This window comes from Nothoprocta perdicaria, unplaced genomic scaffold (assembly GCF_003342845.1).
Source record: "Nothoprocta perdicaria isolate Ctin4 unplaced genomic scaffold, notPer1 scaffold_297, whole genome shotgun sequence".
Lineage (NCBI taxonomy): Eukaryota > Metazoa > Chordata > Aves > Tinamiformes > Tinamidae > Nothoprocta > Nothoprocta perdicaria.
The window spans coordinates 280043-307852 of NW_020455529.1; the positions used below are offsets into that span (position 1 = coordinate 280043).

General features: G+C 42.5%; 1 protein-coding gene across 2 annotated transcripts in view; it reads right to left on the reverse strand.

Annotated features, from left to right (window-relative positions):
* The window catches only part of EPB41L4B (erythrocyte membrane protein band 4.1 like 4B), a 159717-nt gene that overhangs the window by 113133 nt on the left and 18774 nt on the right, over nt 1-27810 (reverse strand). For both annotated transcript variants that reach the window (XM_026041859.1, XM_026041858.1), the window contains exon 2: nt 2006-2110. In XM_026041859.1, the coding sequence (XP_025897644.1) occupies nt 2006-2110 (105 nt within the window). The remainder of the gene's footprint in view (nt 1-2005; nt 2111-27810) is intronic.

The following is a 27810-nucleotide window of genomic DNA, read 5'->3' on the forward strand; positions in this document are numbered from 1 at the left end:
TAGGCACATTTTGCCCTGAACACCAGGGCCAGAGATATCTTTAGAAAGCATCCTCTCTCACATCTCATCTCTTACTACTCACAAGAGCCTTCAGTTTTGCCAAAGATAAACATTTACATGATATCATGTTTTTATTAGGACACAGATACTAAAGTCATTAACATAACATACTCCTTTCAAACATTGCTTTCCAATGTCGAATACATAGAATTAAAGGAATTAGGAAATAACTGATTAGTATCAGTTTTCTTTTTGAAGTTAGCTCTCCCCAAGACAGACTCCTCCTTCAATACCAAGTCATTATTGCATGTGAACAGGCTACCTACACGCTGCTAGTAAGATACCCACCAGCTCTCACACCACAGAGGTGCCAGGGACTTRGTAGCTAATGAAGCTGAAAATCCCACCACTGGAGTGAGAATCCCCTTTTCACAAGATGTCAACAGTTCCATCACATTATCCATAATTCTATCCTAATTGCACCTATATCTTTCTTCTCTTGCTTTTTACATATGCATATATATATGCACATATATATATATATATACACAAAATCACATATTATCTGAATAGGCCACTTATTTTCTAAGTCTTTATATTCTGTTCCACAACCCAGGTTGTGCAGTCATACTGGCACTTGAGCACATAGGTAAAGAGATGAAGAAAAAAAATTTTACACACACACACACACACACACACACACACACACACACACACAGTTTAGCTACAAGGTTGCAGCCATTTGACCCTACCTCATTAATGTCTTCCTACATCTGTAAACTGTATTTTTTTTAAACTGTAGATGCTGGAGGTCATTCATTGCAGCAGTAGTAGAGAGGTGCGCAAATATCCTCTCTTGCTTACTGCTCATAAAACTAAATCTAGAAAACAAAATCATCTGTTCACAGAACAGCAAGGATAGGAGTTACAGAAAGCCCTTGCTTGTAACATATTCAACCCATTTTAATACTGTGAATGTAAAACACGAAGTACATTTTCCTTTGCCCATAGCTACTACTTTTCCAGACTTTAGTGTGACCAAAACAAGAGCATATCATGGGTCCTGCACTTGCAGAGGAATAACCCCAGACACCAGTACAGATTAGGGGTGGACCTGCTGGARAGCAGCCCCGCAGAGAGGGACCTCGGCATCATGGTGGATGACAAGATGACCAGTGTGCCCTGGTGGCCAAGAGGGTCAACAGGATCCTGGGGTGCATTAAGAGCGTCTCCAGCAGGTCGAGGGAGGTGATCGTCCCCCTATACACAGCCCTGGTGAGGCCACATCTGGAGACTGTGTCCAGTTCTGGGCTCCCCAGTACAAGAGGGATGTGGAGCTGCTGGAGAGAGTCCAGCGCAGGGCTACCAGGATGATCAGGGGCCTGGAACATCTGCCCTATGAGCAAAGGCTGAGGGAGCTGGGCCTGTTCAGCCTGGAGAAGAGAAGGCTGAGGGGGGACCTGATCAGTGTCTMTAAATACCTCAAGGGAGGCAGTGAGGARGAGGGGGCGGCCTCTTTTCAGYGGTGGCCASCGACAGGACTAGAGGAAACGGCCACAAGCTGAGGCACCAGAAGTTCCACAGAAACTTAAGGAAACATTTCTTGACAGTGAGGGTGMCAGAGCCCTGGAACAGGCTGCCCAGAGAGGTTGYGGAGTCTCCTTCTYTGGAGATCTTCCAAACCCGCTTAGATGCGGCCCTGTGCCCCATGCTCTGAGTGTCCCTGCTGGAGCTGGGGGGTTGGACTGGATGACCTCTGTGGTCCCTTCCAACCTTAAGCATTCTATGATTCTATGATATCACATAAAATGACACAGGTCACATCCTGAAGATCCAGCTTTATTCTCAAGAACAAAACACCACATCATTTCTTTCCAGTAGAAGACCCTACTACCTACTTTTCTCCACAGATCTGCACTGATGATTCATTTATAATAGGCAACACAAACTACTACAGAAATTYTACGTATAAGAAAGAATTGAACTATGATTAACTTAGACTTACTGTAACTTGGGAAGCATCCATGAATTGTAGTCCAAAGTAATCAGTTTCCACAAGGTCCAAATGATACACAATCTGGTCAAATAACTCCTGCCCCTTTGCATTTTTCTGCAACAGAAAAACAACAACTTTTTTTAAGTTTAAATAGGAAGAGAGAAGTTGCACAATTAAAAAAAAATATGAAGAAATGCACGGTTTGTTTAGATCAAGAACTATGTTGACACTTATTTTCTTCCAAAATGATACAACTGACATGTTGTTCCAGTCTACAGCTATACCAACAGCACTGAATTTTGCTCTTAAAGCTTTCAAAGATCACTGCAACTCAACATAAAGGAAAAAAAGAAATCTCAATTATCCTGCAACTGTTCTAAGTTGCAGAAACAACATATAAAGCTCACGAAAACAAATCTGCAAAGTCTCCGGCAAATGTCTGCTTGACACATTGTCTGAAATCTGCTGTTCTACTAGATGTCAGCTGCATTCACACAGTGCCATGGCACTATTCAAGAAGCAAAATAAATTCTGAAAAACTAGAGTATCTGAAGAGTTCTAGGAGAAGAGAGGAAGAAAAAATATATGTATTTTATATATATTTATACACACACAAGTGGAATTTGGTAAGACTTTCAATAACATTCCTAATTGCAATCGCATTCCCAGCCTTTTAAATAGAGCAAACTACAGCGGCAATCTGGCATTCCAACTGCAACACAGGAACACGGAAAGACAACTAACCTCAACCACAGGTTGTGGGCAATAACAGGAAGGTTAAATGACCTCTAACAGTCTCTTCCTGTCTGCACTTGTTCAGAGGTTACCTCAAGAATTTAGGTCTCCAGGGCTTCAGCTTCAAACACTGCAAGAACCAAAGCTTGGAGGTTACAAGTGGGCAGGAGGTAGAGAGAGTTAACACCTTAGTTTTTCCATACACGCTGTACTCTCTTGCTCCAAACTTCCAATTTGTGTGTGAGGAAAACATTCTAGGAGTAAAAATTAACTAGATAAACATAAATCTCAAAAACATACTCAGGCTACAGCTGTATTTTATACAGGGAAGTCCAGTTTTGGACAGCTCTGGAACTAATTCTCTACCTGCTCTCTTCTGTATCACTTTTTTTTTTTTTTTTAAATTTTATCTTTGAAAATTCAAAGCCATCAGGCATTCCCACTTTATTCCAAAATCTAGCACAACTCCTGGATTTCAACAGAATGACAGTTAAATGGCTTTCTGGTCTTTCTTCTGGCCTTCCACAGAAGAGCAGCATCAACCATAACATGAGGAACTCCTTCCTCTGAAGGTTTGCAAGCCATCACGTTGGGAAAACCCGACTTCTCCACTCAAAGGAAGGAGAGGGAGTTTAATCCCTCCGCTTTTACGAGAAGRTCAAGCACATTTAGGTGTAGGCAGCATATTTTAAGTTGCAATTTGACTTAACAATGCAGCACAGAAATGGGATTTTTTTTTTTTTTTTTTTCAAATTCCAAGAACAGGATTAAGGTTCCTGTTAAAAGGAATTGCATAAAAACTTAACATAAGCTTTAAGTTATTACTCTAACATATGACTTTACTATTTTCAAGGCAAAAGGTGAATAACRGACATTCTTAAAAGTTCAAGAAGCTATTGAAAGCAGCGGAGAAGATGCCAGCTTCTTAAAGCAGGATATTATCAAGAACCCTTTCAATACAGAATTTATGTCACTGCTTTATAGTTAGAGTAATTGCTGCAAGGCAAAGTAGAAGTTTGCTAAGAAAGCCTCTAAAATATTTTTCCCCTTATATTTAGCAAACGCAGCACTTGTTAGAAGACACAAAAACCAAAGCACAACCGAATTGAAACAGATGCGGCTCGAAGGGAAGAAGAACATCATCTGAAAGGATAAAAGGAAGCGGAAAGSCACAAAGAAGCCCCAAAGCGAGGCAAGCCTCCCCGAGTGCCCTCTGACCGCCCCTGGCCCGACAGGGCACGCGGCGAGCCGCCCCTCCTTGAGCTGCCGCGCCCCGGCGGCCGTTAACGGCGGCCGTTAACGTTCAACGGGCACGTGGCGCGGGGAGCCAGCGCTCTGAAACCCTCACTGCTTGAACGACCCGCCCCGCTCAGGTAAAGCCGTTGCCGCTCAGATAAAGCTGTTGCCGATAGCTGTTGCTATCAAGTTGCCGACGGATCATTTGTTTTTCCCGCTGTTACTGTGGGGAAGATAAAAGCGCACAGCCCCTTTTCTTCCACTAGCACTGAACAGGAGGATAYAGCTGCTTCTTTCTGCCTCCTTGCTGCCTGAAAAAGGCTGTGTAATCACTTGGAATTTAACAAATTCCTGCTTTCCTCTCCATAGCTTTTCAATTTTTTAAGGAGCCTTGTTGGAAGAAATACTTCAAGAACATTAACAGCTGTGCCTCATCAGACAAGTGCACAAATTGTCAGATACAGAAAAAAGGACCTACTACCTTATCTAATAATTCCACTTAAGAAAAGTTAAGAGTATTTAACCTGGCTTTTCTTTCCTTATTATTTTGCTATTGAGGAATTAACAGTATTGAGGATAATTATTTTCTTAAAATTACATTTCCCGCCTCATTTGAGGGAACTGAGAAATGAAATTGTAGCAATGCGGCTGGCACGAGTTGCTCTATTTAGAAAAAGCACCAGTGCTTCACACATCATTTCAGAAGTCTTCTGCAGCAAGTGCCTCCAGTAAGAGATTTGCTTCCGAAGTTTTTTACTGTGCTTTTTATGGAAGCATCAAATCTTTATCCTCCTCCTTCACCCACAGTGAGGGCTGCCTTCCCTAACAAGCAACTTGCCAAGCAGCACCAGAGCAATCCACACATGGCAATGAACAAGGCTATTAAACCTGGCTATGAACTTACTGTTAGGAAACGCGGTGTAAAGTTAGGAAAACTGRTTAAAAAAATAAAAGCTGCAAAATCACACTTTGATTCAACCATCAACAGGTACTGGTGGAGCGATGCTTAGGACCAAGGAGAACTTAGAGCAATTTGAAACCTCAAAGGCAAATATATCAGGACATTTCAAATATATAGGTTACAAATGACAAATTAATTCAACAGCACAAAGCAAAACTGAAAYAGCATGAGACAGCTCCTTGGCGTTCCTGTTCGTCTTTGCAGAGGTTTAGAAATACTCAGTTACACTCCCAGCTTCCCAAGATTGGGAAGCTCYATGTTGAGGGACTCAGAGAACAACAAATATTTCACATCATCTATTCTATATTCTAAAATCTCAGAAAGGCAAGAATTTTTCCCAGAAAAAAAAAAAAGATCTGACTCAAGAAAAAAAACAACTAAACAAACAAACAAACCCACACGACTACACTATGACTAACCACAACAAGGGGATTTTCTAGCAGAGACAATAGCAATGAACACAAAACATTTCCTTTTGGAACCTGAATTTCATTAGGATGCATCTTCTGGGAAAGCAGACAACACTCCAAATCCAGCTGGGATTAATGAGGCTTCCAGTTAGCTTTGGGCTTACACGAGGTCTTAAGTTTATAGGATCTTTTAGTAAAATACTGGTGTGTTCCAGAAGAGCTTCAAGCTCCATGACTCAATGTRGTTTTAGAATCTGCATATCAGTGCTGAGACTAGTTGAAGAATGTTAGATCCACTCCTGCCTCMCTGCCCTTTTCTCTTTGAGAAACCTTGGAACCACGATGGTCAGACTTTCAATATTTCACTGCACACACTGCAGCAGCCTTATAGACTAGTTCAACAGGAGTTTTGCCTGACATTTTAGGATAGAAGGGTCACGCTTTCCCCAAGGCTGGTTAGCTGCAGGGGCAGACTTTCAACTAACACAACACACACACGCATGCACAGAAGGGGCTCCGTGCCCAGTCATACCCTGGCTGCTTTTGATCAACTCATTTGCCTAACTCACAATTTCCTAGAACACAGAGGCATTTAATAATAATAACCGAACATATAAAAAACCCCACACTGTAAAACCATTACAGAAGACCTTCAGACTACATCCAACAAAAGGAGTGTTCCTTTGCATATCCAAGGTATTTTCTAAGAGGAGATGGAAAATAAAGGAGCTGCAAAGTCACACCATAGAGAAGACGTTCTTCTGTTTCCTTGCTGTTCCTGGAGACTGATTTTGGGGATGGCCACTCTAAGAAGCACTATAAGCAGGCTTAGACTGTCTAATCATCACTCATTAACAGGCAAAATTGCCAGCAGTACATCTAAAACATGATTAAATTCACAACTCAATCCCAATTTCTAGCCAAAAATCCATTGGATAAAATGTACTGTTTTATGTGGATTTACTGATGGATCCTCCCACAAGCACTCAAATCAGCAAGTTTATAAAACCCTCCGGAGCCACACTACAACCTACATAGGCTACAGCTAAAGTAGGTCTAAATCTTTAGGTCCCAAAGACTTTAAGTCTCAGGAAAGAGAGAAAAATTCTACCCGGTTAAAATCTGAAAATAAAACCAAAGATTAAGTTCTTTAATTAAAAACACTTCAAGACTTTATATGTTTAAGTAGGCAGAAGGTTTTAACAAGCTTTTTCCTTTTGGAGGGAGGAGACAAGAAGAAAATGGCAATTTCATGAAACCAGGGATGCTTTATCCCAACTGCCTCAGCTCAGCTAGATGACAGCTGGTTTCAGGGATTCACTCATTTTTTSACAGGTTCTTCCCAAGAAGATGAAGAGGGAACATGGGGGCCAGAAAGACTCTCAGCCTAGTGCAGACACAGCACAAAATGTGACTGCTGTGCATGTCAAGACTGACAAAAGCTGGATATCTTCTTGGCTTACCTGTCCACATTTGAAATGGTCCAAAAAGGACCAAAAGTGCTACAGAATAACCAAGTACAGAGCATTATATGAACATGAATGAACGTCAACTGCAGAGTCTTACTAGAGATTTTTACATTGCAGCAAAGTATTAACAGATTTCAAAAAATACCTTAAGTTGGGCTTTAAAATACAGTCTGTCAAATGGTCCAGGTTTACATCATGCGTCCTGCATACCCACTAAGAAACAAAACGGTAACAAGAAAATGAAACTAAACCACTACAAAGAAAAAAGGTCAACATCAAATAACTGCAAAGTCTCCCAAACTGAACAGTGTCACAGAGATTAGCAGGTAGGCTAGACTTAGTTCTGAAGAAAGCTTCATTATGTATACTATGATACATTAAATATTTTTTACACACACACACCCCAAATTTTAGCCTCTGTGAAGATAGTAAAGGTGTGTTTGTAGCAAGATAGTTTCAAAGGCCCAATGCTGCTCCATTTTCATGGCATCAGCTTTTCATCTCCTTGGTGTCTCCTGAAACCATCTACTCTGTACTCATACACCTGACTGTTACTAATGCATTTTTTACCCCAAGATACTCCTAGGGCTGCAATAGCTCTGCTGGCCACRTTGTTTAGCATCGAGAATTCCTGTTACTTTTTAAATGGTCCCTGTGAGCACTGCTTCCCAGCACCTCAGAGGTGCTCCTTGTCAGCCACACATAAAGCTGTATGGGCTTCTGAGAAGTCTCAACTCCTGATAGTCAAGCCCCCAGGTTCACCAGCACATTCAGGTGCTGGTGCCAGACCCTGATCTTTGCATCATCCAAGCCTGAACACCAAGGGGATGTGACTACTGTGAGGCCAGGCATCTTGGTGACAACTCCAGCGAGGACTTGAGAGCCAACTCTGAATGACAAGTTGTGTATTAYACAGCACAACTGCCACAGCACCCACAGCCAAGTTCCTTCCAAACACATTATTTTTCCAAGGAACTAATGTGCTTGAGCTCCTATAAGACCATAGGTTAGCYTCTGTCAGCCACCCACTCACTCAGCTTTTAGTTCTAGCTTCAAGCTCACTGGCAGCTACGCCACATTTCAAATRATCATGGAGCCTCCCATTCCATCAGGGCAGGAAGAGCAGCATAGTTTCAGAGCCTGCTASTGCTTGCAAATTCAAACTTAGTTCAGCCACGAGAAACAGGCAACATTCCTGAAGGTGTGCAGAAACTTTTGAGCTGAGAGGAGAAAAATTTAATTCTTGCCCCTTAGAGAAATTAGTGAAAACAAAACAAAAATCAGTGTTCACTCCTTGTTAAAGGGGTGGAAAAGGACAGAATAATTACAAGAGACAAATAACAATTCTTTTCCTCTTAACAGGACAGCTAGGATTGAGGGCAGAGGGGAAAGTCTGTCTAAGCGGCATAGAGGAGACACCTGAACAAACGAACGGGTCACCGTATTTGATACTCGCCGGGCACGGTCCTTTGCACAGCTAAAGGCAGRACCTAGGATAGAAACATGGAACTTCTCAGGATACCTTTCACCATGCGAGCACAACATTGGTCAAGTTGCTTAAGGTTGGAAGGGAYCTCTAGAGATCATCTAGTCCAACCCCRCTGCACACACAGGGTCACCTAGAGCACCGGGCTGCATCCAAGCGGGTTTTGAAAATCCCCAGAGAAGGAGACTCCACAACCYCTCTGGGCAGCCTGTTCCAGGGCTYTGTCACCCTCATCATTAAGAAATTTTTCCTTAAGTTCCTGCAGAACTTTTGGTGCTTCAGTTTGTGGCTGTTTCCTAGTCTTGTATCAGTCCAAGTTTAGTACCTCCTATGTAAGTGTAATCTCTTGTGAAGAAAAAGCCAAAAACAATGAACAAAACCAACATACCCAAAACAAAACATGGAAAAAAGGGCGGGGAACAAAGACTTTATTTTCCAGTGCTTCAGAATACTCAGAATAAACGCAGAAAGGACTGTGCATCATTCTTATAGTGCAAACTCGTGGACTCGCTAGAACATCAGCAGAGCATAGTAAAACCAAAGACCACATGCGTGGGAAGAGAACAGCAGAAAGGGGTTTACTGAATGGTCACAGCAAACACAGAGCAGTCTAAACCATGCAAATCACCCTGCTGGAAAGATGTCACACACACAGCAGCACTTAAAACACACAAGGTTTTCAAGAAGTCAGCTGAGATGTGAGGATCTGATTTCCTTTCCCTTAGTCAGTTCAGAGGTCCCTGCTTTCAGGCACTTCCTTCCCCGCTTCCCAAACACAGCCCGCCTCTCACTGAAGCAGGCAGTTCATGTGGGCCAGCTTGGTAAAGTCATTTGTATGATGTCAGCCCTTTCTGAAAGCTCTTTTTGGAGAGTTGTTTTCTACACGTGCATTTRTATCAGCTGGGTTTTACTGTACAGCTCTCAAAAACCCAGTGGCACCTGGAATGCCAGGAGTCTCTAGATGACCATCCTGTTCAYGGAAAAGAAGGTGCATGGAACTTGATCACTTTCCAGTGAGTACCTTACCAGAAGGGAGAATTGCCCCGTGTGTTCAGCCTGCCCAATAAGGCCTTTTGCTCCGGCCAGCCACAGGTGTGCCCAAACAGGCAGCGGGAATGCGTTGCTTCTGAGGGTGGGCTAAGCCTTATACAGGTACTTGGCATTTCTATCAAGTTGTAGGTCAAATGAAGGGGATGCCGTCTTTGACTGAAGAACTTTTACTCCCTCTGAAAGCCAAGCAAAGGACGAGCAGATGCTACTACAGTGTGTGCCCTAWAAGTGAGCACACTTATACAATTACTATTGACAGCACTAACATCAGCTGACATTTTTATTATTCAGGACTTGGGTGAAGGTGAAAGTTGCTGTTTATTGTCCCCATCACCTGAACACAACAAGTGGCAGCATCGACCTCTTAAAAGAGAGGAGCACCGTCAACATTTCTAAGTGAGACCCTCAGGCAATAGCTAAAAATTCCAATCAGCATACACAATAAAGCAGTAAAAATCCTTACCTGCTTTTTATTTATTTATTTTATTTATTTTTTTATTTTTATTTTTATATATATATTATATATATTATATATTTTATATATTATATATATTTTATATATTTTTATATATTTTATTTTATATATTTTATTTTAATATTTTAATTTTTATTTATTTATTTTTTTTAATTTATTTATTTTTTTAATTAAAAGCGGATACTGACTGCCCTTACTTCAGATACAGGTAGGTTACTCTGCCACATTTCTGCACTCAGAGGCACAGTAAATKTTATTTGCACTGGAAGATTCTTTTCCACCCTTGTCTGCTCAAACTACATTATGGTCATCAAATTCAAGCACGCAGTTCCAGAAACCACGAGGGAGCTAAGARTTAATGGATACAGGGAACAAGAGCTTCTGAGACTGAGACTTCCTAATCTACATCATTCCAGTCGGGATGTAACTTATAGTTCTGAACCCTTGGAAGAAGAGTCAGAATTTGATCGTATCGAACTCCAGCTGCTGAAATGAGCAGCCTCTTTCTAAGAGAAGATACCAGCCAACGCACATGGTGCTTCCCTTGCATGGCTGCCTGTTGCCTKCCTGCGCATGTTGTGACAGGACACAGGTGCCCTTCGGCTGTTGAGCTAGAAAAGATGCTAGATAATGATTTGACATTGTGACCGAGAAACACCACTGAACATCAGCAGAAGCCAAGCTGAACTAGAGCAACAAGAGCCAGAACAAAGAGGGAAGCGCTATTAGGAGAGATCAGCAAAGAATCTCTGCTTTCTTATGCTAAAGGAGACCACCAAAGCCTCAAAAGACCCCTTAGCTTTCTTGTATGTCTTCGCTTGACGACTCCATGAATCTAACTGGTTGAAACAAACATGGTTATACAAACACCATTCACCACATGCACAYACACGACACACACCTTTAACAGATGTACACCCAGCTTATATCCTTTCTCAAGGACGCACACAGTTGTCTACAGCAAACATTCTGTGGATGAGGCTCTCGGGCAGCCGTCCTGCAGCGYAGAGGCAGCTTTCGCCGAACGGGCCTCCTCGTGTGCGCATGTGCTACAATCCCGAAGTGCTTCCATCTGCAGGAAGGCTGCAGGGCTATGGCTGTACCAGCTAACCACATTAGAGATTTTGCTCCCAGTCTAATGGTTTATGTCAGTGTCATCAGGTGCCTTGCTCTGCAGTAGAGCGGTGCCTGCAAGAGGGAGCCTAAATGGAAAAGCGAGTTTGMTGTAAGCCCATGGTGCTTTCCAAGCCCCACACAAACACACACTTGGAGGCCAGGCTGGAGCCCCRTGTGATGCATCTCACAACTGCAGAGCTGTCTGTTGTGTGTGGGAGAGCAGGGCAAGCAGGAGGGCCTGAAGCCTCCGTGCAGTGGGGCAGCCACCAGGCTGCCATGCCTTGTGCCTGTGCCCTGCAGCTGATGCTTTCAGCTCTGGAAAACTGCCAAGGTGTTGAAGTGTAGACGACTCCTTTGSAAAGGCCGCACCACATGGCCCGCAGGAATTTACTTTCCTGCCTAAGCTTCTGCAGGCGCCCTCAGCAAAAGCCCAGAAATCCTCTGCACAGGAGGCCTCTTGAGCTCTACCATAAGTGAGGCCGGGATGCAGAAGTGCRTGTTACAGAGCAGCAGTTACCTCTGCGTGGGGCCATCACAGCTTCCTCACATGCGCCCTGCTCCGCCGGCAGGATGCTGCTCACCGCGTATCTTCCCTTCACTCACATTCAGGTATGCCTGGCTCTGCTTTTTAAAGCTCCTCTATGCTATTTGTGCAGAAAAATACTTCCACATTATGCTAACATTGAATCCCTTACCTGGCAAAAAATCTTACAAAGTGCTAAATTTGCCATATTAAGGTTCATCTTGACAACTACAGCCCTCAGATGAAGGATGGGCAAGTGGAAACAGTGACCACTCAAAACTTGAAGACAGAGCTCTAAGTTCTGGCCCTTCCTCAGAAGCTGGACAGGTTTAAAATGCAAAATGACAATCTCTTATTCAGCTAGCCAACAAATTTCAAACAGCACTCTCCCTTGTTGGCTCTTTCATATSCTTAGGCACAGGCCCCCTCCAAAGATATTAACTCCACTTATTCTGAAGAGAATCAGAAATACAGATTCAGAAAAGTCAGCAAAATCTCTTAAAATTATAGGTTTGTAACTAGCASTTTAACCAATGCAGAAAGACTAGGCAAGTACTCCACCAAAAATATTAAATATAGTGTAAASCAGAGAAGACATTTATAAACATAATAGGATTAGTATAGAATATGCAATTTAGGAAAAAATCTGCAACATTTTTTTTCCTAGAAAGACAGAAGATGCAATGTGAATAGCCATGTGGTTTATATAAAAACTCRCTAGTGTAATTACAAGGGAAATTAGGATTGATAATGCTTCCAATTCACAGAAATCACACCCACCAAATGAAGACCCCGCTGAACAAAAGCCAGTGCCAGATCCAGCTTTACATCACTGAARAGAAGTTCAGCACTGTGACCTTCTCAGGGCTGAGGAGGAGTTAGTTTGGACATGATGAATTCTTACCATGCTACAGAATTTAATATTTTTTGCTCCGTTATAATCCAGTGYTCACATTTGAAGGCCTGTTGCCTTACACCATTGAGATGGGCACAGCACTGCAACATTCTGGTTATCTTCATTTTGAAGAATGAAAAAGGACTTTTGAAAGGGAAAAAAATAAGCTAGAAATTTTAAGAGTGTCAACACGAGGAGCAGAAAGCCTGAGGTAGAGCAAAATTAGATTTGTTACACATTTCAAGACCCAACAAGACCCCTCAATCTAGTTAATTAACGGACTGAAAGCACAAAGGCAGCAATTATTAGCAAGGCCCTAGCACCACAGCTAGTGCACAGAAAAAGAGCAGTAATCAGTATCCGAAAAAAAAGATGTTTTCAAAAAATAATCAAAGATTGTAAAGAGACAAGCAAATTATCAGAAATAACTGCCTATGGCTTTGTCAGGCTCCCTGCAAGCTCCAGTTTTTGCTGCCTGCTTGGAAGGCACATAACCTGGCAGCACTTTCCTTGGATATATTTTCAAAGATGGTTTTTGCTTTTAGAATTTGTTAGAGAAAATACAGATACAAAAGAAAACGCATTATCAAGGTTACAAGACATACCAATATGCATGCAAGCTTACAAGTGGAAGGCTACCCTGCAGTGGCCTTTATCKGAAAGCCTATTTGCAGCAGGCTACAGTTTCCAATCTGCAGGAAAATGAGCACTTGCGCAAGTTAAAAGTTCTCAGTTGTGTTTCACTTTCATTTAGCTGCCCATCCTGCCTCCTTGCCATCAAATGGCTTCCTTCCGTATTCCTGCTGTTTACATATCAAATGGAAACAAATCCAAAGGACTATAGCAGAAATAAAATCCAAGGGAGGGTTACACCACAGGACACAACACCTTGTGGTTGGCTTTTTGTATGTGGGCATTTCCTCTCAACCAAAGCTCTGCTGGGCTTGACCTTTCTCTTTCTTAAAAACCTCTCTCACAGAGTCTAGGCCTCCAGACAGATCAGAGCAAGACACTCTTAGCTGGCCAAAGAGATGCACACAGCTGAACAGCGACCACCACAGWAGCTTAAAATGACCATTGGCTCTTTTCGTTAAACAGTTTGTTGTTGTTGGGGGTTTTTTGTCTTTTCATTCTAGGAAACAAATAGCAAGAAATACACCAATCTCCTCTTGTAACACGGAGATACGAGAGCATTATTAGGGACGCTGAAGAGGTCCATTTCCAACATCTCCTGGCATTACACATCATTAGCTTTTAGTTGGATTAGTACTTTAGTTAAAAATGAAACCACTCAGTAGTGATTGCAAAGACTGCACCATCAGTTCTCCACAGTTGCAGAAGAGCCTCCATACAGACATAACTAAAAAAATCTTTGTAAATCAGACACATAATCCTGTAAGGGGCTATTTGTCTCCAAGCTATATTTTCACTTTCATTAAGAAATAAAAAGAGCAGAGAATTCCCATAAACTCTTAATGCTTCAATGTTCAATTAAACCTAAACCACTAGCATTAACAAGTGTTTTTTTACAGTCTGACAAGTGATTAAGTTATTGTAGAATCAGGTGTTTACAGTCCCAATTCCCATTGCCAAGCATATTGCTATTAGAAATATGAGTCTCATTTCCAGCCTTGCAGGCTTTGGCAACAGAGCCAGAGCAAGCACCAGTGCTTCCTTTGGAGCAAGGTCATGCAAGCTCAACTCCCTGACCTTGCAGATGAAGTTTCACTGCTTGATGGCCCTCAGATGATGCCCCCAACGCAGCAGCCTTCAGCCAAGTCACACTCGTGCAGCCAGCGGAGCCTTTAACTGCAACTGAGCGCAGCCGTTTGCCGGTGAGGCAGGAGAGCAGGAGCAGGCGTTGAGCTGCGCTGCTTCGCAAAGACAGGCAGCACGTGACCAGGTTTATTTGGGCTGAGCAACCGAGCACACGTGACTGTTGATATAACAAGAGCCTGCGGGTTAAGAGAARCTCAGTCCTCCGTATCACTGTTTAGAAAATATTAAAAGTTGTGTGCGTGGGGGGTGGAAGATAAGCAGTTCCGAGTGAGATGCAGAATGCTCCATCATCAACTCGCCAGTTGCACATACTCAACATGTTAAATGACACTCTCTTTGTAAATCTGGGCAGAGAGAAGCGAATGTTTCATTTGGCTAGGCTTTCACCGTGGCCTCCCCTGGCATSCTTGCATGCTGGGACACAGCAGTCCAGCCTGGTGGATAATGGGTGACAGCGAGTGAAAAGCTGCCCCAGTCATTGGGTTCAAAGGACAGTGATTAAAAGTTTATCCAGGGTTCAGTCAGAGGAGGCATTCTATAGGCATTGATCCTGGAAGTGATTTTAATATCTTCATATATAAAACAAACAAACAAAAAAAACTRTTGAATTAATGCAGATTTACTTGGGACAGTTTTTATGAAACAAAATATTTTTTCATGTTATGTTCCAGCTGCCTCCTGTACTTCATTGCTGCTAAAGCAGTTGGTTGTTTTGAATTTTTAGGATAAAGGCTAAGACTAGACTACGTATTAAACTGTAGGAATTTGATGAAGCACAAGAATAATGCTGAACATGAGGCTCTGGCTTAAATAATCTTCCCTTYTTCTCTAGTCCAAAATGCCTATTTACATGGGTACACACGCATGGAAAAAGAAGCGGGGGGGAGAGTCCAACCACCAGGGTGKTGTTCATGTATTTTTGAATAACACCCTGCCACGATCTGAGTCTCCTCCAAGAACTACCCATGATCAAAGAACAACTTTCAGAAAGGCACAGGTTTAACTAATTTGTTTGTATCCACCCCARGCCATTGCTTCAAACCTCAGGGTATTGCAAAGAGCTGCCAGTTATCTTTGAGACCCTGGAGGGGACGTACAGGCGAAGCTGCAAGTTGCAGCTTGTTTGCCTTGGGATGCCGATCACCTAGGAAAGTGCCCTGCTGCTATCGGGCAACTGCCATTCCTCATTTCTCCACACGTTTTCTTACAGGTGGCYGCCTTTTTTGGGAGCACCTCCTGCACCCTAGAGAGGAGGAATTCTCTGAGAGCTGAACCACTTCCGAGCGAGGTAGTCCAAGTGAGACAGCCCTGCTAGACCTACTCTGATTAAGTTCCCTGCACTTACATTAAGCATGTATCCTGAAGAGTTGATTAAATGCAATTTATCAATTAAATRAATATTTAATTCGCTGTAGATGAGTTTAAGAGGTGTTGAAAGGCTACACCAAAGACACTACTCAGCATAAAGAAATTTCTTAAATCTATTGATAATCRAGAGGCTAAACCATTAAGAGGAGTAAGGATGGAGTATGCTCCGTAGAGCACTCCAAGGAGTCCTCCACCAGTGATGTTTTCATCATGCCTAGAGMCAGGAAATAGCAGGGCCCTCCTCTGGCTGCAAGAGCTCAACAGCTGTGCTCGACTGTTTACGAAAGCCTCACGAGGAACCTGGCGCTGCCTCAGTTACATGTTAGAACAAGCTGGTGCACACCTAGCACTATGGAGCAGAAGAGACAACCATCACATACCTTATTTTTATCTGCTAAAAGCACATCTTATTTTTCTCAACAGCTATTCACCTATCAGATACCTTTTTTTCAGCATCTTGACAAACTGATTAAATCTTACTTTTTTTTCCCCTCCAGWTAAGAGGGAGGCTAACAGAGCTAAATTATCTTCAATTCATGCAATGTTATGACATTAAATACAGCTGAAAATACTCCTTTTATATTAAAGGTGACAGGCAGATCAGATACCTGGCAAAGAAAACATGCAATACCAGGTATATACATCTAATGACCTCATACAGCAGTGTTCCAGAAACTGAGTCACTGCTGTGGTGCAGAGGGGCAACACTTACCTGGAAAGAAGTGGAGACTGCAGACTRAAGTTACTGCTTTTCAAAAATAAAGAGCAAAGAAATTGCGAAGGGAACATGAACCACAGCAGCAGACATAAGTTTTCACATTTATAGGGTACAACTAGGCCTTGGGGGAAGGCAGCTTGGTGAAGAGGCAATGTTGGGGAAAAAAGAAGGAACAAATCTGCCCTCTTCTAATCATCTGGAGCCCATAGGAGTAATAATTATAACACACACAATTCTGCCTTTCTGACAGTTGTCATACACACTTTAGTAGGTCTTACAAAATCTATTTAAGGTTATGAATTCATCTTGCTGACTGRTCCTTCAACACTCAACACGAGGACATCTTAGTCCTAGGGCATTATTAATATGGTACCATTAACACAGTACTCAACAGAGTCATAATAAAGCTTTAAAGATAATAAATCCCAGCTTTGAGTCTTGAGAGGAGATGCTCCAGCTAGCTAGCTACTRCCTGATTACAACCCTTGTAAAATTACGCCATTAATTCTTTAACTTTACAACCCAATTCTAAAATTCAAGTCTAGAGACACTATGGACTACAAGGGCAAAGTTGATGGCATTAAATAATAAAACAAAACAAGCAAGGCATTCATGGACAAATTAGATTTTTTTTTTTTTAACCAAAACAAACTCTTGCATGTGTAAATAATGGTACTAGAGAACAGATCGCAAGATAAGAAACAGGGATAAAAGTTGGGCAATCAGTTGGCAAAAGGCCCCAACCCATACTCAAAGARCTGCCCAAGCAACACGTTGCCCAGACAAAACAGCTACAGAAGGTTGTGCAATGAAGTCCAAGTGCCAGTGTCTTGATTTAAGAGTCAGGGACCCTCACATGACCCTCTGCCCCATATTGCTTTCAACCAGAAACTCAGGAGCTCCTCCCTTCTGTTTTTCAGTCCAGGTTCACAACAAACGGCCACTACGGAATACTTGGGTTCCATATCATCGGTTCCATACAAAGCAGCTAAGAATGGTGCACTATTTCTGAAACTAAGCAGCAGTTGGGCTAAGCAGCAACAAGTGGTGTGCTAGTCCATACAGCAAGTTGCTGGATATTGGAGATTGTTAGTGAAAAAAAAAAGATTTGGACTACACTGCTTCAGCAGGCAAATTTTTATCCTTTATATACAAACTTTGTCTTCTGGAGCCAATATATATAGTCTTTATGTGCTCTTGAAGCCACCGGCAGCAATCGCTAAACATACTCTATGAATTTGTAACGTCTCTACTGCTCTTAATTTTTTTTCCTTCCTGTTATGCTCAACCTGAACTGCTCAAAACACTGTACCCATCAGGGATAGAAAAAGCCTTTGTGACAGAACTGCTGATTTGGGGGAATATAAAGGCTTTTGGGGAAAAACTACTTCTGAGGAATTCCCAACTCGCCCCCAGTCAAACACTCATGCACGGATACGCACACAAAGACACCCGGGCATCCTCATCCTGCCTCCTCGGCCTCTTGTTTTTGTATAGAAGAGCTTGACTTGAAGCAAGGAGCCCTGTAAAGACATCAAGGATTTTCCCAACCCAAGCTCCTTCAGGGAGAGGAACTCTCATTATGGGGAAGATTAAAAAGAGAACCTGTGCCTAGCCTGCAGTCACTTGGTAAGAAAAGCAAGGCTGCAACTGGAAAGTCAGGAAGWTTATCATGCTCTTCTAGGACAAAGYGCAAAGGGCTRCTGCTGCCAGGACCAAATACAGCATTTCTGCTCAAGGGAACACCACTGGATTTCTTTTCCTGCTGACTTTCCCCTTCCCCATTTGTTATACACAGAGCCTGCCTGGGAAGCAAGCCGCCAGAGCATGCAGTAGTGTCTCCACTGACTTCAGAAAGACTTCATGCCTCTCTATATACACGCACAGGCCAAGAAAAATAAGAGAAAAACAAACCAAAACAATGCAAAATTATATAACACACACACACACACAGGAGGTTCCATGATATCCTTAGCCTTGCAGATCCAGACAAAATAAGGACAGAGCATGCGGCCAACTTCTGAGAACACTGAAGGGTGGTGGCTTCTCTACATAATCTGCTCTAGTGCTGCATTATCTTCCTGATGGATCTTTTTTTCCCCCTAATGTCCAGCCTGAACTTCTCAGAGCTCTCGTCTTGCCACTACCAAGAAGAGTTTGGCCCTATTATCTTTGTAATCTGCCCTCAAAGTAGTTGCAGGCTGCTATTAGATCTCCCCTTTAGCTAATTCACACTAAAACCCACTCGTTCAGCCTCTCTCTGTAGGCCACGTGGACCATCTTGGTAGTCATCTATCTGACACCTGCATTTTCTCAACATTTAAATGAGAAGATCCCAAATGAATATCCTAGGTGCAGGCTCTGTGTGATTTCCCCCGATCTGCTTGCCATGTTCTTAAGCCCACTGCCAGTTTGCTGCACTGACAAAGCCCGTGCGCTACTGGTCATAGTCACATCTTGGCATCACCCACAACCCCCAGGTCCCTCTGAGCTGTTATTTAGTGGGGGCGTCCCCAGCCTGGACTGATGTGAGCCACTGTTGCACCTCAGGTGTGAAACCTGGTGCYTTGTGYTCAGCCTCACAAAGTCTCTCGTAGYCCAAATCTTTACTTTTCAAGATCTCTTTGGATTCAAGCTTTGCCATACATCATGTCAGCCAGTCCCACTAGCTTAGTGTAATTTGCAAATATTTGTTTTAATCCAAATCACTGACAAATCAGCTGCCAGCTGGATGCTGAATCACAGATGACTACTCTTTGAGCCAAGTGACCMAGCTGATTTTTAATCAATTACACAGTTTGCTAACCCAGCCTAGATTTCCTCGATTTTTAAATGCTGTGGCAGACAGTGACCAAAGCCCTGGCTGAATCAAAATGCACTATATTCACTGCGTTCCTCTCATTCGGTGTCACCAGCCAGTTTGCCATAGAAGGGAATGGGATTGGTTAAACACATCTTTGCTACCAAACATTGCACACCATTAGAGAGGACTTYCTTGACCATCTGCATTAGGAGATTGATGCTAAGCGGGGGCAGCCTCCCAGAGACTGAAAGATAGCTGACAAGCCTAGAGCTTCCAGAGTCTTCCTTCTGGACTGTCATGAAGATGGGCACAATATTAGCCTTATTTTCCCCTCTCCTTGATTTCCATCTGCTTCCCTACCTGCATTGGCACATGGAGAGGTCTGAGAGTTCTGCCTGCAAAGACCAAGACAAAGAGCTTTGAGTCCCCCACACTTGCCCATACCATCTATATTATAGGTGGTCTCCTCCCATCACAAGGTCYACACTCCCCTTGAATTTCCTTTCACTAATAGCATACCCGTAAAAACCCTTCTTGGTACCTTTCCTCTCCCTCAATAGYCTGGAGTCTGGCTGGACATTTGAAAGGTTTTAAATACTTCCAAAGTACTGTTGTAGTGAGGAGCATAGTCACAGCTTTGGAATGCGAGACACATAGGAAGATACACTGCAGTATCCCCTCTCAGCAGGCAGGGATGCAATCGTTTCAGCTTCTGATCCTTTTTAATACGAGTACAAAGCCTCATTAAAAGAGAAACAAATAGAAATAATGAAAATAGTTATAAAAGAAATAACAGAAAATAACACAACAGTATTTAATGCATGCTCAGAGATGTCTACAATAGATGGCATATATGGGATACTGCAAAAGGCAGTAACTAGKTTCAAACAATAATGAAAAACATACAAAGACATCATCAAGCACCTGCTCTTCTGGGGCTGTTATTCTGTCTGGAAGGGGCCAAGGTGGGAACCTATGGACTCTGCTGCAGATGGGGGGGCTCCGCTTGCCGTTGTGTGTCGGCAACACGAGCCTCAGAAATCCCTGCTCCTTCTCAGAGACCGAGGTTGCTCCAGCGGCTCTGCATCTGCACAGCCTCCCTGCCTCATAACCAATTCTTGCAGGAGAAAAGTTACAGCTGAAGTAGAATAAAAACACAGCAAGAACCAAAGTAAATCCTCCCAGTAACAAAGTAATACTTCCAAGTGAAAAATACAACAGCTAAAGCTCACAGTGCATTATATAGTCCATTCCAAGAAGACAATTTAGGCAGACACCTCAACCCTTTGTTCCCTTAGAACAAAGGTCCTGCACAAATGATGTTATTAATCTTCATTTACCTTAAAAAGGGTTCTCTTTGAGTGGGTAATGTTATCAAAAATATCTAGGATGAAAGCTAGCAACATACTGACAGAAGGTTTCTTTCAGCTTACTTTTTAAATACAAAGGCAAAACCAAGCGCTGCTTTCTCCAGCATTCTGACAGGGACAAAAACAACTGAAGGGGACGCCTGTCCTCTTTCCATACTTCGGAAGGGTCATTGCTGCAAATTCTCAGTATCGGGTTTCACTGAAACAGTCTTCACAGGAACAAAAGTACATAAGAAATATGGTAACTCCTTTTCCCCTCAGACAAAAACATTTTGTTTATTTTCAGCCTGACTGGGCGTATTACCTTCAAGCTTTTCACAGGGATTGAGGTTTCCCACATAGAACCCAAATAGCTGCTGTGCAGAAAAAGAAAAAGCAAAAACAAAAACAAGGGAAGAACGAAATGCAATGTTACTGCCTCTCAAAGCCTGTTTCTTCTTTTYCAACAGAGCCACTGACCCAGTGGTTGAAAGGAAAGCTACAGGTGAAATAYAATTCATCACTAGTAGGTTCCCAGCATGAATTTCCCCAAATATGCTCATAAACAAGCTAGAGAAGAAAGATAGATATGGGGGCTCATCTGGTTGAAAAAGTACACTCAGCAGACAGTAACAACTCCCCATCGAAATGCTATATAACCTGCTGAAAGACATCTCAAAAGAATTTCCTGGACTAATTCTTTCTGAGAGGTTAATAAATTGCTTAGGTTACAGGATGGGTAGACTTAAAATCATTTATACATAAGACTATACAGGCTGAAGCCGAGATATTTTTCTTTAAAAGTATGTTCAAAAAAAAAGCAGTAGTACTATTAAAATAAATACCAACAAAATGAAGTTTAACAAACATACTATAGTACATAAGTATCAAATGCCAAACGCTAAAATAAAGGCMAATTCATGAAGTCAGCAGGATGAAGTGCAGTAGAAGACAAAGGGATCATTACATCGAATTCCAAATTGTGAACAGGTAGTACTATACTGGTTCAAAAGGAACCAGCCCTGTTTCTAGGAGGAGTGTTATCCTGGACACTCRGCTAAGCCTGGAACACAGTTTTGATGGGAACAACGTATCACACTTGGAGTCCTACACTCAACTTGGGGCTCTGTATTTTCAGCTGCTGACAAATGAAGACAAAATACCCAAAGAGCAGCAATAGCAGTTTTCAGCAAATGCGGCTTACAAGGAATGGTGAGAGAATTTAAATACTTGGCTTCAAAATCTCTTGCCTTTAAGGATTAGGAAGAGGGAAGAGGAAAAAAAAAAAAAAAAAAGTTGGCTAATAATCTGCAGAAGTGCTGTAGTCAAGATTACACTATCACATCTCTATGGTCCAAAATGCCTCCGTAGTTTTAAGCCCCTGTCTACAGAGGTTTTGTCTACTTGGTTGTGTTTCAATGAATGCTCAAGCTAGCAACAGGTATGACTTTGTATTAGCAAGTCAAAGGCAAAGCTAGTCTATGAGTCCTGGCAAAGACAAAAGATTAAAGGATTTTGTGATTCAGTCTCACTACCACTGCTGTGAGACCTCGGAAAGGAGGGAATATTCCCTTGCTGCACCTAGTGCAAGGGCTAGGAGGCACAGAGAGGCACAGATTACCACAGTCTCATCCACCCTGACATTAGAACAAACAGTGCCATGAGTGTTTAGGCATGTTTTAAGAAGAGATCGAAATACTCTTTTCTTCCTGCTTACTCCTTTTCATAATTTCCATTTCATGATTTTTGTTCCTTGTGATCCTTTATTAATAGCTCAAAATTAAGGTAAATACTATTTTGTTTTTCTTTTATAAGTTACATTCTTCCTTCCGGCATTATATTGAGGMATCAGTTTCCCAGATGGCTTATTTAATGCTTTATCCTTTCTGTATTTTATTCTGCATTTTATGTTTTTCACCTGAACTTCATTCTCTTTTCTATGTAACCTAAACAACTACCAATAGTGGTCTTCAGAGCTGTAGCTCCTTATAGGACATCGCATTTGCAATGTCTCACTGCAGCTTACACTTTAAGATCTTGTCCAGCCTGTTCTCCAAGGCTCACACACCTTCAAGCTAAATGAAATATATTTAAATGAAGTGCGAAATTGCTACTTGATAAACAGCGCTGCACTTGTGCAGTGTCTCGAACGTGACTCATCTCTATCAGACAGCTAATATATATGCGTGCCAAGAACCAATATAACAAAACAAATGCTATTAAGATTAAAMAGAAACACACACAGAGGTTGGGATTTGCCAGGGAGCACAAAGGAGTGTGGGCACAACTGAACTTCAGTGGGATTTGGGCACACGCTGCCACCCTGCAGCAATGTAACCTTCAGGTTTAAGTGAAGAAATACCACAGGGCAACATCCAACACTCCCTGCAGAAATAGCTTACGGCTGGGAGACAGACTTCCGATTTTAAAGCCAGGCCTTGCTATTTCAGCTTCTTATTAGCCCAGCCTGCAAAACAGCTGTCTGGCACACTCCGAGAYGCAAACCACGCACAGCAGAGGCAGGGCCTGACACAGCTTTCATTAAGCCAGTGCAAAGTCCAGAAACCTAGGAGGAAGAGAGCCTATAAAACGCTGTTCTTGCTYCCAGTATTATCGCTAGCAATAACAACCTTTATTCTGGGTCACTGGCTGGCTCTATCTGCTCTCAAACGCGGAAGGGAGGTCTCAGTTTCCACTCTGCTCTTTCAACACCCAAAACTCAAATGGAGAAATTCAGGTTTGTAATGATTCTTTCCCCATTAGTTTCTGCTGGGCACTACTCTGTCACAAACAAGCTATGACTGGTAGGAGCCTGCTTTATTCCAGATCATTTAATAGCACCGAGTTTGTATTTCCTCCAACACACGAGAAGTTTCTTGAACACCCCCATCAGATAAGCCGGGAATGCGAGTCCAGCTGCCACCCGCAGCACTGCTGCTTTGCTGCGAGCAATGCGGCCGAGTTCTCTACACTCCAAGCTACCTACATTTACTGAAACCTCTAACTTCTCACTCGCGTGGGATTTTAGCACCTTTATTGGAAGCTAAGTGTTCCACACCCTTCCCATTCACCCGGGGCAAAGATATTTGCTTCTGCTAGGTGTGTAACCTTTCTTATGGCTTCCCTTATCTCTGCAGTGTTCTCTTGTACATAAAAGCAAACAAAAAAATGTTATCCAGCTGCCTTTCTGTTCCCCGATRCAAAATGCTTTCAGGAGAATATTCATTGTGTTCAAAAAGCTAAACTGACAGGTAAATTTTTATGTGGAAGGTAAAAAATTTCTTTTAAAAGTAGTCCTTTATTCTGAGAGCGCAGCTTCTTGACGCCTATAAATTAAGCCAGGAGATTCACAAAAAGAAGTTTCCTTCAAAATTACATTCAAGCATTATAAACAAACCCTACTAGCAATAAATGTAGATCAGGAGCAGAAGAGGAGCATCAGAAATGAAAATAAGTGTCAAAAGTTGATCTTCAGGAGGGAATGTTAATTTTTAAATCCTTTAAATCATCTGCTGAATAACAAGTCATAAACACCCATAACACATAACTGGATTGGGGAATGCACTTTGAAAAGAAAAAGAAAGTTCTTTTTTGAAGGTTTCAGCAAAATATTATTAATATGGTGACAAACTTAAGAGACAATAGTGTTTGTACTGCTAGCTCCTTTACAGCAGATCTTAACACGAGCTCAGGAATACCCTGGAGATTCGTCAGAGCACAACAGGAACAGAACAGCACCAGAAACCTTTGAGCCAGCTAAAGATATAGCAAAACCTTTCCTTTAAGTACATACATAGGTTCTGAAACCATGTCTCATTATCACTGCTTAACGTGAGACCCAAGAGACTTATATCTTTTGCCCAAGACCATTTGTGATGACTGTAGATCATAAACACAAGTGCAAGCAATATACGAACTGGCAGAAAATGGTGACACTTGGTATGACAGGAAAAAAAACATCCCACCACTTCCCATCTCCAGCAAGTGGGTCTCAAGAGATATGATGTTTCTGGGGATTCTGCTTATCCCAGACGAGCATCTCATCTCAGTCTCCAACGGAATGTGTCCATTGGAATTGCTTACCTGTGCCCAACACTTTAGGGCTTCTCAGTTACCCTAGATATGTATATATTATATATGAAGGCAGATTAGTGTCTCCTGTCTCACTCCTCTTGCAAATGTCTCTTTTCAGCATCAGCTGATCTTAAGGAAACTCAGCATCTACTAAGTCATCCTTTGCCACTTTAAGACAAATTATTGCTCATATTCTGCATTTGGGATATGCAGATTTGGGAATCTGCATATTATAACTGCTGCATTATTTTGGGAAAAGAGACATCCAGCAGGAAGGAGCTGCCCTACCAACATCCAATACACAAACATTTTAATATGGCCAGCAGCTGTCAGGATTTGCTTTTAAATTAACTTCAAAGAAGCACCAATTGCCTAGCAGTCCCCTCGGACAAGCTAAGAAGAAATGYCTTGTCCGCTCATGCTTTTCCACACCCACAAAACTAATGGAGCTAAAGATCTCCCAGGTCTAAAACTGGCTTAGGGAAGAATAGAACAAGTGGAGCAGAACTGATGCTCCGGTCTCAGTGAAACGAAACTAACGGAGCTCAGCACGCGGAGAGAGAGCAGAAAAGGGAGGCAGGCAGGATCACGGCACCGATTTAACTCAGCCAAACAAAGCAGGCAGCACAGGCCAAAAGTTACAGCAGACTTCCTAACTCCTCACACTGGGTTTATTTCAGGAAACACGCTACCAAAATGAGCAGCTGAAAGCTATGCATTAGAGGGCTGGGCTCAAAGAAATGGCTTATTATCTAGGCTGTAACATTTTGCCAGACCAAAAAAAAAAAAAAAAAATTCAAGAAACAAGAATGGGAGCTAGGATAAAACATCCCTTTTAGATATTTTTTTAAGTAGCAAAACATAACGAATGAGCTCAGAAAAGCATCTTTTATCAATAATGTGATCTTGCAGAAAGTTTCCGTCACATGGCAGACTAGTCTTAGTCCATCTATCGTGAACAGGTTTCCAAGAAGAAAGATATCGAGCCTTCGGGAAAGAGTATTATGTGCATCTTTTCATCTAAAAGCTGGGGACCAGTGTTTAGACTTACACTGACCCACTCCTCCTGCACACCCCCTTCCCCAACATCTACGCCGAAACGGAAGGGGGCAAAGCGAAGGAAGGCAGCCTGAAGCTGAGCATCTGAGCTGAGCAGAGCGTTTCCTGCAACAACCAGAGATACGGCAGAGTCTTAATCACGGAAGAGAAAATGATCCCGAGTATGATCTGCGAGCCGCCGGCCTGTGTTTGCTCTGGGCAGGTGAAAGGCCGTTACGATGCCGGTATTTGCGCAGCCGGCTGGCTCCTCACGAGGGTGGAGCCCGGGAAGGAGCAGGTCGGGAAGGAGCAGGTCCCAGCCTGCTAGCACCGCCTGCACAAATACTCATCTCGCTTGGCTTCCGCCCGCAAGTTTTATTTCTTCTCTCCCAACCTGCACGCACAGCGCTGTCAAGTCAAGCTTCTTCCTGAAGCTAGACCAAGAACTAGAAGAGAACCTGAGAAGTGGGCTGCAGGARAGGAAGGCAAGACCACCAAAACAAGCTGCATCCATGACACTACWCCACAAAATAAAATACAGTCTTAGGAGGCTTAGAGTGTTCATCACCAAAAAGGAATCTACACCCATGGAAAGACTTGGTGAAGAGCTATTACAATGCACTGCCATCAGCAGTCTGACACTTGCTCCGCCAGTCCCCATTTAAAGAGCAATCCTAAAAGCCCTCATGTTTTGTGCCCAAACTGCTGGGCCACTAGATCAACTGCTTAGGTCCTTTAATGCAGGGACAGCACTACAGTGTTTCCTCAGCTGCCACCTCCTCCTCCCAGAACCAGCCCCTCATCACACAACCCGGGGGGAAACGGAACAGTCCCGCAACAGCTGAACGTCCTTCAGGAGTCACAAACAGGTAACTTAATTTTTCAGTATGAATAATTACACTTACYCTGAGTAACCTTTTAGAAAACAGCCCCATCAGTTCTTTCCTTTGCTTTCAAGAGGGGCTTCATTCTCAAGTCAAATGACAAATCACTCCTGTATTCACAAAAACACTTGGCTTTCCAAAGCTGGCATTTCTAGCTTTATTCGCTCCTTTTAAATGCCTATATTTTAATTACTATATAGCAATATATGTATATTAAATCCTCTGGAAGACCAAGTCAAAGTAGACAAATACTCAACTTTAGTACCTAAATATAGCAACTAGTAGGATGCTTTAGCTGTGAAACAAAATTCTTCTTGCTCATGCATTTCATCTCTGATGCACTTTCCTAGCAAATATTTCTAACAACATGAACTAAAAGCATGTAATCCCTTAAACACCAGGAAAAAAAACCAACTCTGTTGACCTGAATCTGTTCCCACTGACTTCCTTTATCCAAAAATTGGTATTTACGCCAAATGGACAATACAAACAACAGCATTTAACGCTTGGTGTTTTCTGGATAAGCTACCACTGTTTTTTTTCTCAAATGGCTCTAGGACACCCACATTTGTTTATGTAATGTCAACATGCCCTTACTTAKTTAGGGTGCCCTGCTGAACATCCTTCTTGCTCAGAAGGATTCTGGCAGAATTCCTCATTTCAGAAGAAAGCCTYTCCAGTTTCTTAACATCATAACCGGTACTTTCAACTCTATAAAGTGCTTGTGAAAAAGCTTTAGTCTCAGGCATCACCACAAATATGAAGGGCCAGGGGATCCAGGCTTGAAACATGCTGGAACCGTCTGTCACTTTGCTCACCTCTCTGACTCGAAGGCCACAGTTCAGCGATCAGTCATGAAGCACACGTCCTGCTTTACTGTGCAGCACTGCCAGAGCTGGGGTGATCACTATCAACAAAGAGAACTTGTGGTCTGGAGGCATTCAAGGTGCGCACATGCTGCAGCCAATGTCACATTCTTGTTGCCTTTGTCCTTCCTTTGATTTTTATTACCCTCTCATTCATGTGACATTGTAAGTTAACAAAAGGTTCCCAACCCTTACACCACATTTTCCATAACAGAGGCTGTACTATCACTAGTTTCCAGGACACTGATGTCAACATTGATTTAAAAGCAAAACAAAACAAAAAATACCAAACATGAGAGCAAAACCCAACCTATTAAAAAAAATTTCTCAGATTAACAGCACCTGYGTAATAAAGACACCAGAAAGTATTCAACTAATACCTGACCCCAGGAGGTGATTATCCTAATGACAACAGCCAAGACCAGCTGTTTTCTTACCTTTATGGAAGAATTAGCTCCCATCTCTGAAGGACAGTAGAAGCTGATATACACTTTTTTTCCCTGAACCACAGATGAAAGCAAGTACAGAATGCACCAACCTACCATTAAGACAGCAGAAAGGAAGCAGTCATTAACTGCA